We start from the raw sequence: 16,091 nt of genomic DNA on the forward strand, positions 1-16,091 counted from the left end.
TTAAATGTGACACTGATTTATTTTCACCATGTAGATTGTAACAATTGCGGATAATTGTGTGGACGCTGCGCTGTGGATTTATTACATCTTCCTTATAAATGTAAAGGAGAAAAACCACAAAACTTAGAGGGAGTTGCTCTTTATTATCCTCACTGTCATTTATGGTTCTGACTACTTAGATTATACCGTTGTGTTACTGTTTTTATATAAACCCCATTTCCACCTGTCTTTCTTTCTGTCCTAAAAGTCCAAAATTTAAGTACGGTAGCTCTGAGAAGATAATCTTTTCTGTGGGCCCAGGCCTTAATATTTTTGATTGAAGAATCATCAAAAAAAAAATCCAAAAAATAAGGACAGTAGTACTTCAAACATTAGATGAAAAGTGAGGACTTAATTTTGCCCAACTATGACATTTCAGCCATGTGACTAGGGCCTTAAAAAAAGAGAAATGCTCTAGTTGCAGAGATGAAGCTTTTTGAGGGTGGGCAAAATATAAAGTCCTCACTTTGCATCTAATTTTGATCTATCTATCTATTATCTATCTATCTCTCAATTATCTATCTATATATCTCTCTATTATCTATCTATCATCTATCTATCTATCTATCTATTATCTATCTATCTATATATTATCTATCTATTATCTATCTATCTATCTATCTATCTATCTATCTCTCTATTATCTATCTATCTATCATCTATCTATCTATATATTATCTATCTATCTATCTATCTATCTATCTATCTATCTATCTATCATCTATCTATCTATCTCTCTATTATCTACCTATCTATCTATCTATCTATCTATCTATCTATCTATCTATCTATCTATCTATCTATCTATCTATCTATCTATCTACAGTTGAAACCAGAAGTTTCCATACATTATATAAAAATGAGCTATAGCGACCAAAGCTGGTTGAGGTCCTGGGACCTGCACTCGCTGCTGTTAGTGCAGGTGCAGACGACCGTATTTTCGTTCCGAGTGCGATCCAACAAAACATCAGATCACACTCACACCAATGTTATTCTGTGGGGTAGTGCAGATGTCCAGTATTTTCCTCTCCCGTGTTCTCCTCATTCAAGAGAATCGGATCGCACTATGATAAATCTCTTATGTCTCGGAGGAAAGAATATCTGCTGGTGTGACCCATGCCTTAAGGTAGTGATTCATTCTTTTGAAAATCTAATCTATCTCATTCTCACTGGAATGTCCAACAGGCTTCCAAAAAAGGGGTAAGCCTCCCTATCTATTATCTATCATCTATCTTTTATCTATATATCTATTAACAATTTATCAATTATCTATCTATTATCTATGTATTATCTATCTTTTCTATTCGCCACGACAGCACCCACTAGAGAGAGAGAGGGGATCCGCCCCTAGGAACAGGAAACCTACAGAGAGATAAAAGGGGCGCCCCCCCCCCCCCTGCTCCTCAGTTGGTTTCCTGTTCCTAGATGGGAACCCACAGAGAAGACTCTATGGATCTAAGAAGAGGAAGACCTGCCTGGACTACCGCCTGTACGACTCTGCTGAGCGACAGGGGTCCCAGAGCGGGTAGACAGTGTCGGGGGAATGATCCTGCGGGCTCCCCCCTCATCTGGCGCGGCTGACATGCAGCCTGAAGGCTACCAACGGTCTCCCTGCTGGGACACCGTTGTGTGAGGCGCTGACAGTGCGGCAAATACCTTGTCCGGCCCGGACCTGGAGCAGGTAGATGGCGCCCTCCTGAGTATGTGGAGCTGAGCGGCGGTGTGACGACTCCTCGGTCCGGGTTTCCCTCCTGTCCCTCCAAGGTAAGAGGCGACATGGTGGTAGGGGAAGCACTTGCAGCGGCGTCTTCCGGTGTGCAGCAGAGACGCGGGCGCATGCGCAGTAGCGTCGGCGTCCCGGAAAAGGAGGCTTGAACTTCCGGGGTCACGGGGTTGGAGTATCATTTCCGGGGGAACCGCCATATTGGATTCCTCTATGCGGTGCCATTACCCTGACGCCGGACTTGTGAGTAAAAAAATAAAAAATAAAAGGGGGTGTGTACAGGGAGTTACTGCACTATAAAGTGGAGTTAGTAGTGCAGTCAGTGTGCCATTATGTCGTCCCAAGAGGAGGTCAGTGTGCACCCTATGGAAGAGCCACTAGTACCTAGTGTTGAAGCCAGAAAAAGGAGTAGTGGACACTCTAAAATAAGTGACTCCACTGACAAATCAGGAAGGAAATCGTCCCGTTCTACATCCCAAGCTAAAGCAACCCCGCAGCCGGTATAAAATAATACGCTGGGTGAGTGTATATATAGCTTCACTGAAGCTTATATTGATTCCTTTGCTTATATTGTTTCTAGGCAAAGAGGAAGGGGAAGAGCAAGCATAAACAATGTGCTATATGTACCGAACCCCTGCCTGACTCCTATCTTAAAAATCTGTGTCAGGCGTGTATAGATAACACCTTACGGCAGGAGGAGTCGGTTAAAATGAATGAGATACGGCTTATAATTCGGGAAGAACTTCAGTCGTTGGGAGGTGGTTCTTCTTCAGTAAATATTGAAAAAAGGAGAAGAGTATCCTCACCTAAAGCTGACACGTCAGCAGAGAGTGGGGAGGTCGACTCGGATATCTCTCAGCTGTCCAATTCTTCAGAGGAAGAAGACTTTGTCTGTTTTCCAACTGAGGGCATAAACAACTTAGTTAAGTCAGTGAGAAATACGATGGGGGTATCTGAGTCAAAAGAACCCCAAACACCACAGGAAGTCATGTTCGCTGGTCTTTCTCAGCGGAAAGGCCACATATTTCCGATAAACCAGGCCATAAAAGACCTCGTTAAGAAAGAATGGAGTAGAGGTCAAAAGGGGTTTGTGCCAATATCCTGTAAGAGGCACTACCCCTTCGATGACGAAGATTTGAATGCCTGGGCCAAAATACCAAAAGTTGACGCGGCAGTTGCGTCTACATCTCGCCGTTTCTCCTTACCCGTGGAGGATGCAGGTTCCTTATCAGATCCCATGGACCGAAAATCAGACGCACTCCTTAAGAAATCGTGGGAAGCCTGTGTCACGGCATTCAAGCCGGCAATTTCAGCCACGTGTACTGACAGATCAATGCTAGTCTGGCTGGATCAGCTGGATCAAAATATTAAAAGTGGCGTATCCAGGGAGAAATTACGAGCATCTATCCCTTTGATTAAGGGTGCTGCGGCTTTTATATCGGATGCCTCAATTGATTCCTTGCGGCCAGAACAGCTAATCTCTCCAATACGGCTCGGCGTGCTTTATGGCTAAAAAACTGGAAGGGGGATGCCCAAGTCTAGATCCAAATTATGTGCCATACCCTGTCAGGGTGAGTACCTTTTTGGAACAGTCCTTGATGATATACTCAATAAGGCGGGCGAAAGGAAGAAAGGATTTCCTAATCCCTTTATTCCGTCTTACAGAAGGGCGTTCAGGAAGCCACCATTCGGAAGGAGGGGAGGCTTCAGAGACAGATGGAATAATAAAGATTTCAAACAAAAAGGAAATTTGTTTAATAAACGCCCCTTCAAGCCAGCAGATAAATTCCATTAACTATATTCCTCCAGTGGGTGGAAGACTAAAACAATTTAGTCAACAATGGAAAGAAATAACAACTAATCCATGGGCTATTGAATTAATATCTTCAGGCCTCACATTAGACTTTATTAGAACTCCTCCGGATTCTTTCCTTCTTACCACCTTAAGATCCAGGCCTCAGCAAGAGGCACTTGAAACCGAGGTTAAATCCCTCCTACGCAAACAAGTCCTAGTGGAGGTTCCATCTTCCCAGATAGGGAGGGGATTTTACTCTCCCTTGTTTCTGATTAGTAATCCGGATGGCTCTTTCAGAACTATAATTAATTTAAGAAAGCTGAATTCCTTTATAAGACCTAAAACATTCAAGATGGAATCCATTCGTTCAGCTATAAAAAATCTATTTCCAAACTGTTACATGGTAGTATTGGATCTTAAGGATGCTTACTATCATATTCCTATACATCATTTACACCAACAGTTTCTTCGGGTAGCAGTTTGTATAGAGGGGCAAATTCGTCATCTACAATACAGGGCAATGCCCTTCGGGTTATCTATGGCCCCAAGGGTTTTCACAAAATTGCTATTGGAAGTAATGTCTTTTTTTACGGTTAAAGGATACTTTGGTCATTCCATATCTAGATGACCTATTGATTGTAGGTAAAAACCCCCTACAGTGTGAGCAGAGGTTACGGGAAGTAGTGTTATCCTTACAATCCCTGGGTTGGCTGGTTAATTGGGAAAAATCTAGACTTCAACCTGTAACGTGTCAGAAATTCCTTGGGCTCCTTCTGGATTCGGTTGACCAGATTTGTAAGCTGCCTGAGGATAAGAAAATTTCCATAATTGATAAGGTATCCTTAGCAATAAAAAAACGTAGTATGTCACTAAGACAGGTCATGTCGTTACTAGGTTCTCTAACATCGTGCATTCCTGCGGTCCAGTGGGCGCAGTTCCATACTAGGCATCTACAAAAATTTGTATTGGAGGAGGACATTAAGAATAGAGGATGTCTGGATAAAACAGTTTTCCTAACGTCGGAAGTATTACACTCCCTTAAGTGGTGGTTGAATCAGAAAAATCTTTCAAAGGGGGTTCTATGGGTAATCACCCCTTCTAGTATAGTGACCACAGATGCTAGTCCTGAAGGCTGGGGGGCACATTTTCAGGATCAATGGGTTCAGGATCTTTGGTCCAGCTCAGAACTTAATAATTCTCGCATGTCAAAGAGTTGAGGGCTATATATTATTCCCTACTTCACTTTCTTCCTCAGCTCAGCGGCTCTCATACAAGAGTATTCTCCGACAACACCACTGCGGTGGCTTATCTGAACCATCAAGGAGGTACACGGTCGGACAAACTCAGGGAGGTGGCATCAGACATCATGGAGTTAGCCGAAGGTCATCTGCTATCACTGTCAGCAGTACACATCAGAGACACAGACAACTTTCGTGCCGATTTCCTGAGCCGTCACACTCTTCATCAGGGGGAATGGATGCTAAACAGAAAAATTTTCAAATTGATAACAGCTCGATGGGGTGTTCCTCAAATAGACTTGTTTGCCACAAGAGCCAACCGGCAGGTCAAGGTGTTTGCCTCTCTAAACAGGGAGGACAAGCCGGACATACTTGATGCCCTCCAGGTACATTCGACCTGGCCTATGCTTTCCCTCCATGGAATCTATTGCCTATAGTAATAAGAAAAATAAGGGAGGAAGGCGCAAGAGTACTGTTAATAGCCCCATTCTGGCCCAAAAGGCCATGGTTCTCATGGCTGAGGGCGATGTCAGTGTCAGATCCATGGATTCTGCCTCAGTCCAAGGACTTGCTCTCTCAGGGTCCATTCCTCCATCTTCAGGCAAAGGGCATGAACTTAACTGCATGGAGTTTGAGAGGCGGTTACTAAATCTCAGGGGGTTTTCTAATGGGTTAATTGATACTCTTATGAAAAGCAGAAAACCTTCAACTACCAGGATTTACGTTAGAATTTGGAAGAAATTTCTTCAGTTCCATACTACACAATTTTCCTCTGAGATTCCTATATTTCCAATGTTGGAATTTCTACAAAAAGGTCTGGAATTAGGACTCTCCGTAAGCACTCTGAAGGTTCAGGTTTCAGCTTTAGGAGCTCTTTTTAATTATGACGTTGCGGGTAATAAATGGATATCCCGGTTTATATCTGCTTGTGAGAGATCGAGACCAATTAGTATACCACAGGTTCCTCAGTGGGATCTATCTATAGTCCTAAATGCATTGACACAACCACCTTTTGAGCCTCTCCATGCAGCCTCACTAAAAAATATTTCTTTGAAAACTGTATTATTAGTGGCGTTAGTTTTTGCTAGAAGAGTAAGTGATCTTCATGCATTATCTATAGATCCTCCCTTTTTATCTGTGACATCAGATAGGATACTTTTAAAAACAGATCCTTGTTATCTCCCTAAGGTGGCCACTACTTTTCATAGATCCCAGGAGATCTTGTTACCTACCTTTTATGAGAACCACTCAACTCCAGAAGAAGAAAGACTTCACACCCTAGATGTAAAAAGGACTGTCTTGGCCTATTTAGAGAGAACTAGGGACTGGAGGAAGAGTAGGGCTCTCTTTGTGTCTTTCCAGGGTAAAACCAAGGGTGCCTCAGTCACAAAGAACACATTATCTCGCTGGATCAGAGAGGCCATAATCTTGGCGTATAAAGCTGGAGGAAGAGATCCTCCAATGCATATAGGAGCACACTCTACAAGAGCCTTGTCGACTTCCTGGGCAGAAAGGGTGAATGTGCCAATAGACCTTATATGTAAGGCTGCAACTTGGTCTTCACCTAATACCTTCTATAAGCATTATAGATTAGATCTATCCTCTGCTTCTGATCTAACCTTTGGGGTATCTGTTCTTGACTCAGTAAACCCACCCAGTCTATAGTCTCTGTAATTCTCTCTAGTGGGTGCTGTCGTGGCGAATAGAAAATACCGGATTACTCACCGGTAATGCTCTTTTATAGAGCCCACGACAGCACCCGTTCACATCCCTCCCTTTTCTGTATATAGTTGCACATGGTGCTTTTTTGGTGAGGTGTAAATATTAGAAAGATGTAGCATGAGGTTGTAAATATGTATATATATGTATATACCTGAACCTGTTAACTAAAACCTGGTGTCGGTTCCTCCTATTCTCTGTAAAACAACTGAGGAGCGAGGGGGGGCCGCCCCTTTTATCTCTGTAGGTTTCCTGTTCCTAGGGGCGGATCCCCTCTCTCTCTCTAGTGGGTGCTGTCGTGGGCTCTATAAAAGAGCATTACCGGTGAGTAATCCGGTATTTTATCTATATAGCTATCTATTATCTATTTATCCATTGCGAGGGGGACCATATGAGGATCAATATGTGTCCCCAAGGATGCGGACGGAGTCATATTATACCCGCTGGAGTGCCTTGTGTTCACAGCAGGACGCCTGTGAGTCACAAGGCAAAATAAAAGAAAGAATGAATTGGGTCCGAGTAGCTGACCCAGTCAGATTTTTAGAAAAACCCGTTAAGGGCTTTTATTTTTAGAGGGATTTGCAGGTTTGGTAGTGGAGACGAATTCCTCTCTCCACTCCAGGTTTTGGGAGTGGCTCTATGTCCACGATTCCATATAAATCTGTCAGTTTTGCTTTGGGTGTGTTAGCGTTGGAGTTTGCAAGCTGCAGAGCAGGTGGCTGTGTGCAACCCAGGTCTGTGTGGAGCAAACACAGAGCCAGGGAACTCACCCAGCCAGGGACAATGGCACCCAGAAGACACGGCGGTGCCATTGTCCAAGGTAACGGGTTTTGAGTTCTGGACTGCGTTTATGGAAACCCGGCTGCGATCCGGAGGATATCACTCCTATGTGTGAGTTCCGAAAATAAAGACACCATTTATGTTGAACTTTCTGTGGTCCCTGCCTATCAGTCGCATTGCACCAACCGCGCTGCACTACACTGTTTATTATCTTTCTATCTATCTAGCTCATATCTATCATCTATCTATCGGCCCATTTACACACTGCTAAGGTTTAAAATCACTGATGATCTCTCAATGATCAGAGGATCTAATTTCTATGCAATTCAAAATGTCAGTTTTTAATATCTCCTATGTCTACAGCTTCCGGGCAAGAGAGGTCTAGGATGGAACGTTCAGGCCAAAGTAGACGTCTTCTTATGGCTGGGTTCCAGCAAGTACTCACAAGCCATCTTTGAGAACTTGCCATCTGGGTATGAAATCGAACATCCACCAGCTTCAAGTGGACAACATGGACCACCCCCACCTGGCAATCTGGTCTATCAGAGTAAGAACTCTCCAATATTCTTCATTTATCAATTACCCTGTGTGGAGGGAAGCTCATAGAAAAACTTGTTAATTTTTAACACTAAACGCTTTGTTATACCCATGACGGTAACATCTAAGTGTTTGGATAGAGGGCGGGGGGTTCTTCATCACCTACCATTTCCTTACAACGCTTCTTAGGAGATCCGTAAGTTTACAATAGACTGCAATGCTACAAAATTGTAAGGTCTTGTATAAGCAATTACGTCATCACATGGTCAAGTCCCCTAAGGGGGGACAAGTAAAAAGATGATTAAAATTATTTAAAAAAAATATTACAAAAATAAAATGTAACAGGTTTGTCCTGTGAAAAAAAGTTATCACCTATTTTCAGGTGATCGGCTGTCCTGATCAGTGGAGGTCGGGATGACGGGAAATTTTATAAACAACAGGACATTGTTAAAAAAATGGTTCTCAGAATATGGCAGCAGAAACTATATAAATCTGGCATCCCTATAATTGTATTAAAGCTTAGAACAAAGTTAACATGTCATTTTTTTTTTTTACATAAAAACGAAGGTCGTAAAAACAAAACCCAAGAAAACTATGGCAAAATTGCTGTTTTTTTCCACCCCAATATTTTTCCTTTTTTTTTTTTTTTAAGTACATTGTATGGTAAAATGAACAGTGTAATTCAAGGCTACACGGAAAATCCTTATAGGGATATTTCTGGGTAAAAATTTGGAAGTCACGGAGGCAAGCAAGAAAGTGAAAAATGGCTGCGTCTCCAAGGGGTTAACGGCCACCATGTAACGCTTCTTTTCTCCTGCATTGGTGCTGCGTGGGAAGTAAAAGGAAACGGTCACTTGATTCATGAAGCCCAAACCTCGGACAGCATGAATCACAACCTTGAAGTATGATTGCAGCCAGATAGATGTTTTCTGAAAAGCCGTCCGCGGCAGTGCCGGACTAGCCCCCTGCTGGAAATTCTAATTATAAAAACATACCTATCTCCAATCGTGGTTTGGGCAGGAAGGAATACAGTGACAGGTTCCCTTTAAACACTTTATTCCAGTCCCCCTAATCCTCAGCAGATGCTTTCCAGCCGATCACTCTAAGCAACAAGCTTCGTAAACAAGCCGAAGACCCCTTCAGTCCTCAGAACAAAACCCAAAATTCATCAGACCAAAATCTGAACAAAAAAAGTATTTGCACCCCTAATCAGACCCTGAAATGTATTTAGAGCCAGACCCCTAAATTAATCAACCCTATAAAGACCTCTAAAGTCAGACCTCAGACTAGACATCTAAATTCTTCAGACCCCCAGGCCAAAAATAAAAACTCACGAGTTCCCCAACCAGACCCCAAAGTACTTGACTTCTAGGGCCTTCAGGATTCGCTGCCGCACACAATGTCCTGGCGCTGCCGAGAACAGACTTCGGCATCCATGGCTATTTAACCGGTACGTGGCCACAACAGAAGGTCATTTAAGGTATTTTAGGTCTGGTATCTGAAGCGATAGGGGACCCACCAACCCTCATCCATCTCTGCCAAGACCAGACACTTAGAAACCAAGAAAGATATTATTTTTCTTATTTATGTGCATGTATTTTTGGCTAAAAATTATATTTTTGCTGTTCGGTCAGTGTCACTTTTAACCATCTGAGTTTCATCGGTTTTTCTTGGATAAAGAATAGAACCGATGGAGGTTTCTCAAGTTTCTCCTATCAAACACTCCGTGGAGAATGGACGGCATCGGAGTGCTATCCAATTTCCCAATTTTTTCCATGTTCCCATAGACTTGAATTTGTGACTTGTGAGCATTTCGTCCATGGTGCACAAACCCAGCACGGTAAGGGCAGACGTATTGGAAGGATGTGAAAACCTTAGGGGCAATTTATTTTGACTTACATGCATGTATTTTACCTAAATGGTTCTCCAGTTCACTGGTTATTGCTGGCTGCAAAACGAGTCAACTAAGAATCCTTCCGTGATGGAGCGTTTATAACTCTTCTCCTCCTACTTCTGAGCTGTTCTCCACTGATTTTTGACCACACGTTGAGCTGAACTTTATGATCATAAATCAGTTGAATTCCGCTCAGAAGCAGGAAGACAAGAGTCAAAGTTTCCCGTCAGAACGAGCTCACTGACGGGTTCTATGTTTAATCTTTCTGCAGGTAATTTTGCTTAAAATCATTGTTTCGGTTGCAAAAAATGTGCAATTGGTCTTCTATAGAGTTAACTGAGGATCCGACTGTGAGCTCGTTCTGACGGTAGAGTTTATAACTCTTATCGTCTGTCTTCTTGCCTCCTTTTTGGTATCTGATTTATGATCAAAGTTCAACTCAACTTTTATTTGCTCATAAATCAGCTAAGAGGAGCTCAGAAGAAGGAAGATGAGAGTTTTAAAGGGAACCTAGCACCTGATGCTGCCCGATCCACAGGCAGCATGTATCAGAGACTGGTGTCATGAGTTCAGCAATGTATGTTTGACTCTTATCAAAAAATGCTGCCGAGAATTAAGTGGCATGGGAGACTAGTCAGGCAGGCGGGTCCCTGTTGACTTCTCCCTGCCTACACCCCTGGATTGACAGGTCTCTCCCTGTAGACACACGCATGGAGAGACATGTCAGTCATTGGCAGGGAGAAGCTGCCAGGGACCCGCCTGTCCGACAGGTCTCCCATCCGGCTTGGTCCCTAGCGGCTTTCAAAGTTCACAGTCAATCATACTTGGCTGAAATCATACAGCGAATGTCATGTATCAGCAGTCAGGTTTATTTTTAACGATCACTGATGGACTCTCAGTTAACTCCTTCTGCGTCCAACAATAGACAGTGCAACCCAGAGGCTACAGAAGGCACAAAGTTAAATATTTTTTAATGGAACCCAAAAAATAATGTTTAGCTGAAATACATGTATTTAAGTAAAAAAATAAAAATAAAAAAATGCCTTCAAAGTTGTCCGTATCCTTTGATCTTCGCTACTAGGTCCTTGTTTTTTTACGGCCCCTGCACTATTTGCAAACTTTGTAAACTATTTTAAACTTTGTTGTTCTCATTGCTCACATTTTATGATCAATCAGGACTTAAAAGGTTTTTGTGAAATACCTAGAATAATGAGCCTCATTCTGTATACGCCCCATTATACTAGGGAAGACGGGGCCCCTGGAAGTGGCCCCTGTCTGGTAAGACAAACTCTGACATGTCCCATTTTTCACAAAAAACCGGTGAATAATTGTTTTATCCTCAGAGGGCGCAGCCTCCTAATAATTGCATAAAACACCCACGTATTATTCAATTACCGCATGCATCGAACAAAGGTTAAAAGGCGAGGTAACCAGATGTGGTGCGGCCTGCGCTGCAATACGATTCTGCAATTCATCGGACGGGAATGCTTAGCACGAGGCCGCTGCATTTAGAGGAGGAATCACTGAACGTTCCTCGGAACACTCATTTCCTATCATCTCTATGCAAACGAACCATCTGACGATTGACCAAAACGATCGTTCGTTGGGTGATTGGATGATCATTTGTGCCGGTAAAAAAAAGGTCATCAGCAGTTGGCAGCACTTAAACAGGCGATGTGCTGCCGAGAACATGATGCTGCATCTGGTTGCTGTATTAACCGTTACCATCACTGTTCATTGGCCCGTGACTGTAAACGAGAGCTGAATGACTCGCTCTATCGGCGCATCGGGCTGAAAATGTAATAGGTTAATGCAACACGATTAAGCCTCCGACCAATGGTTCGCAGAAAAGTTGAAAAATAAAAAAAATAGCGCAAGAGTTGTCATATTTTGTAAAATTGGAGTTGGTACTTGCTTAAGTAGAACAGGAGATTCGTCATCAATATTAATGGTTAAAATTGTAAAGAGCACAGTCTTTGTGTTTAGAAACGAAAGCTACTGATCAAAACCAGGAGAAGGATAATTATATCACAGCCAGTCACTCGCAGGAAAATCAGATGATTGTTCCTTTGAACGTTGTTGATTTTAATGTGTCGTGTAAAATAAACTGTAAAATATAAAAAAAAAAAAAAAATTGTAAAGAGCTTCTTAAAACAAGCAGATTTGGGATTCACTTCTTATTTAAAATCCTTTCTGTTCTTAAAGAGAATACGTCAGCAGGTTTTTTTTCTATGTAATCTGAGAGCAGAACAAGGTAGAGACAGAGACGCTGATCTCAGCGATGTCACTTGCTGAACTGGATGTTGCCATTTTCATAAAATCACAGTTTTCTCTGCTTCAGATCTAGCAGAGCTCGGAATGCTGAGCCCTGTATAATCCCGCCCATATCAGTGATTGGCTGCTTTCTGTGTACACTGTATATTGACAGAAAGTTGCTAATCCGTGCTGTGGGCGGGGCTGGACTAGGGGACACAAGACACCTAGTCCTGTAGTGATAATCTCCTGCCGATAAAACACTGATTTTATCCAAGCACCAACACACAGCCAAGTAAGTGACATATCCCTGGAATCAGGGTATCTTGCCTTACATTATGGTGTTCTCAGATTACATAGAAAAAATGTGGTGACAGATTCCCTTTTAGAAGAATGGAGGGTCTCATAATTCTATTATGTACTGCTCTAACTAGCTTAATGGCCACCTCTGCAGTCTGTCAGAGGTGGCTGGTTTTCTACTCGAAGTGCAGAAGACCCCAAAACAAGAAAAAGAAACTTCTACTGATGAACAATGGTATAAGGGCATCTCATCATTTCAACAGAGATTCCCTTTAAGTTGTTGAAAACTCCCTATATTAATGTTATAAATTCTATTTTTCAGCAAAACACCTCTTCCAGTTGCGGGCGCACATGTACCAGGCTCGAGGGTTGATTGCCGCAGATAGCACCGGCCTTTCTGATCCATTTGCTAAAGTGACATTTGTGTCACATTGCCAGACAACAAAGGTAAGAACACAAATCTAGACCGTTACATTCTCCTCGGCTTCGACTCCATCTCGACAAGAGCTTGATTCTATTGCCATTACGTTTGCCATAACTTTAGGCTTTTGGTTGTAGTTTCATAGGTCTTGTCTGATTCTGGATATGGTTCACAAATTTGTGCCGAGAAAAGGTGACTAATTTTATTGTTGAATTTTTGATATGTTCCACTACCATTATTATAATCTTCCTGTGCTTCTTTTTGATAGTTTATGGTTCCAGTATCGAGTGGGTAGTGGACCCTTTAATCCTTGTGGTCCAGCACCCAAGTATTTGATATACATTGCTGTACATGCTCATACCATTGCATCCAATAGTCTAGCATCTAAGCTATTGAGGCGTAGAGGACCCGTCACTTGCTTAAAATATGTAATTTTTTACCTGGTGTAAATGTCGCTGTTTTCCTGAGTCCGGCGATGTTTTTCTTTTGTTCCTGCGCCTCTCCGTTCCTGAGATACGGCCTCCTCTTCCCTGTGTATAAAGCTAGTCTTTTTAACCAAATGGGCGTGTGCAGCGCCCCAGAGACCTGGTCGTTGCAGTATAGCGCTCTGCCACTAAGGGGAGCAGTGGTACGTCTGATGGTACTAAAGAGTTATCCTGACCAGGTATCACCAGAACACATTACACTTCTCACTCCGGCCACTAGGGGGAGCAAAAGGCTTTATTTATTGGGCCACTCCTCACATTGGTAAAACTAGAGGTTGGGGAGGAAGTTAGTCAGAAGCTGACTGGGTTGGAACCAGGCAACATCCCGTGGCAGGGGGTGTTGCAGGGAGAAGGCACAGGGGGGTCCCTGTCAGGCGTGGGAACCTGGCAGGTGCCTAGCGACAGAACAGAACGTAAAGGAAACGCGCCTGCACACCCTGCGGCGGTGTCCAGGAGAGAGACACCAGGGGAAGGATATTGTGGAACAGTGTAAACGAGATCAGCACAAAGGAGGGCCAGTAAGAGTCGTGCCGAGAGAGGAAGGCAACATCTTACTGAGGCGCGTAGTCGGTGGCCGGATCACCGTAGGAGTAACTGACTTCAGGCCTTAATTCAAATTCCGCTGGACAGTTGATTATAGGTTGGCTGTCTACCTTTTCACACCTACGAAGACATAGGGGGCAACATTGGGAGAGGGGCGTCTCTAGGGTCCCGGAAGACCTCCAAGCCTTCCCGTCAAACGGGTGGCGTCCTAGCCATAATATACCTGGGGGACGTTAGAAACTAGTAACATCTGGAACCAAGGAACGAGAGAGAGAGAGAGAGAGCTGTAGAGAACGAACGAACGAGAACAGCAGTTGTGAGGACTATTCCGAATGCTCAGCAGGGTAGGACTACAACACACAGGCGCTATTGGTAGGCAACGATTTCCATCTGCGAGGGAAACTCTGGATGTGCCCATCGGACCGGCCGGTGTCAGAGAGCCCTGTTGAACGTACTCTGGTTTGAGAATCCTGAAGCCTTCAGTAAAGAGGTAAAGAGACTGCAACCTTGTGTCCTCGTTATTGACTGCGCCTTACACCATCACCATCCACCAAACTGGGAAGCCCTGGGGACATACTTCACCTGTGGGAAGTTATACCATCCAGCTGCCATTCCATCACCCCAGCGGACCCCACAGCAGCGTCGGTCATCCTGACCGAATACCACAGGTGGCGTCACGAACCCTTGACAGACTGTACAAATCCCTTTACTGGACGCCCCTTAGCAGGGTCACGGACCGGGTCTAGCCACCGTGACAGCCTCAGAACCGAACCAGAGAGGCCCGGTACCGAGAACTCGTGGCCCTGTGTCTGGGGGTACTCCAACTTGGCATCACGAACAGGATCGTACTTAAGCCTGAGAAGCAGGTCATGTGTGCCATGGAACTGTGATTGAAACGTGTTGGACTGTGATTTATTGCAAGGACTGTGTATTGCTATCTACTGCAAGATTCCCGCCAAAACCGCCGCCATTGCCGCGCCACGAGGAGCGCAGGAGAAGAAGAAGGGCGTGGAAGTGGGCGTGAGTAAGCTGGAGAGCGCGAAAGATAATGGCCGCCCAGTCTAAATACTTCTGCACCGTGAGGACGTGTCCGTCAGCAGCAGAGATCCGCCTCCTGATCCTCAATGGGGGGCGGAGGAACAAGAAACGAAACCGCCCACGAAGAAGAGAACGGGAAAGAGACCAGGAAGCGACCCACGTGGAGGACGCCATGGCTGACCGCTCAGACCCAGACAGCGGGGTTGAAGTCGAGGGCTCCCCCAGCTACCCGGACGAGTGCAACAGCCAGAGCCTCACGTCCGGGACCGGACTCCTGCAGGGTGAGATGGAGGACCTGGCGGAGCAGCTGCTCCAGTGGAGGCTTGAGACCGAGGCCTCGTGTCAGGAAGCACCAGCGGAGGAACTCCCGATCCCGGATCCTGTACCACCCATGGAATCGGCTGCAACGGAGGAAGCCGTATCGACCGGTGAGTCCGCCGATTCCACCCCGGCCACGGAAGACCTGCTGATAGGCCCGGTCGCGGCGCCCCCTCTCCCTGGGACCCATAGACTCCAGCGCCTTCCACAATGGGACCAACCCACGGGCATGGAGCAATTCCTAAAGGCCCCGATCTCGCCGCTTGCCGTGCCAGGCGAGGTCTACGCGGAGCGTACGGTGTGCCGCTGGGTGAACCCGGGGTCGAACATCATGGGGTTCCCCGGGGTGAAGACGCAGGAGGGAGAGATGGTGGAGGCTCTTAGCTGGGAGCAGTACCAGGTCCAGCTGGATCGGCAGTGGGAGGAGAAGGAGAGACAGCACCAGGCCCAGCGAGAAGCCCACTACCGGCGGGACCTCGCAGTGAAAGACCGGGCCCGTAAGGACCGCACCACCCACCAAGCCCCGCGCAGGCAGGGCACCGTTGTAGAGTTCAGGCTCCGTGGAGGATGGGGCTTCATCAAGGAGCCGGATCTATACTCCGAGGTCTTCATCAACCGGAGAGATGTGGAGTCCCATCTCAGGGAAGGCCACCCGGATCGGGATCCATACAAGGGGGACGAGGTGACCTACACCCGGCACTTCGGAGAGAGGGGATGGTTCGCCCTCAACGTACGCAGGCAGCCAGGCCCCATGTCATCACCGAACAAGGTGCCGGAGAAGCCATCCCCCGTAGCGAGGGTGCCCCATTGTGATCAGACCACGACCGTCACCAGGACCACGGTGGTGGCCCCTACATGTACTGTTGTGAAAACCACCACTTGCACTGTGGATACTGTCACTACGGTGGTGGCGGAGAGCTCAACTTCGGGAGTAGTTGGTACTTCGGTTGCTGCGAGGTCTAGGACAATCGCCACACAGACCCCTGACTGGAGCTCAGAATCTCCTGT

At 45.3% G+C, this 16,091-nt stretch overlaps 1 protein-coding gene across 3 annotated transcripts in view; it reads left to right on the forward strand.

Annotated features, from left to right (window-relative positions):
- The window catches only part of FER1L6 (fer-1 like family member 6), a 231,815-nt gene that overhangs the window by 119,911 nt on the left and 95,813 nt on the right, over positions 1 to 16,091 (forward strand). For all 3 annotated transcript variants that reach the window (XM_069731864.1, XM_069731865.1, XM_069731866.1), the window contains exons 19-20: positions 7,658 to 7,841; positions 12,601 to 12,725. In XM_069731864.1, the coding sequence (XP_069587965.1) occupies positions 7,658 to 7,841; positions 12,601 to 12,725 (309 nt within the window). The remainder of the gene's footprint in view (positions 1 to 7,657; positions 7,842 to 12,600; positions 12,726 to 16,091) is intronic.

This window comes from Ranitomeya imitator, chromosome 6 (genome assembly GCF_032444005.1).
Source record: "Ranitomeya imitator isolate aRanImi1 chromosome 6, aRanImi1.pri, whole genome shotgun sequence".
Classification (NCBI taxonomy): Eukaryota; Metazoa; Chordata; class Amphibia; order Anura; family Dendrobatidae; genus Ranitomeya; species Ranitomeya imitator.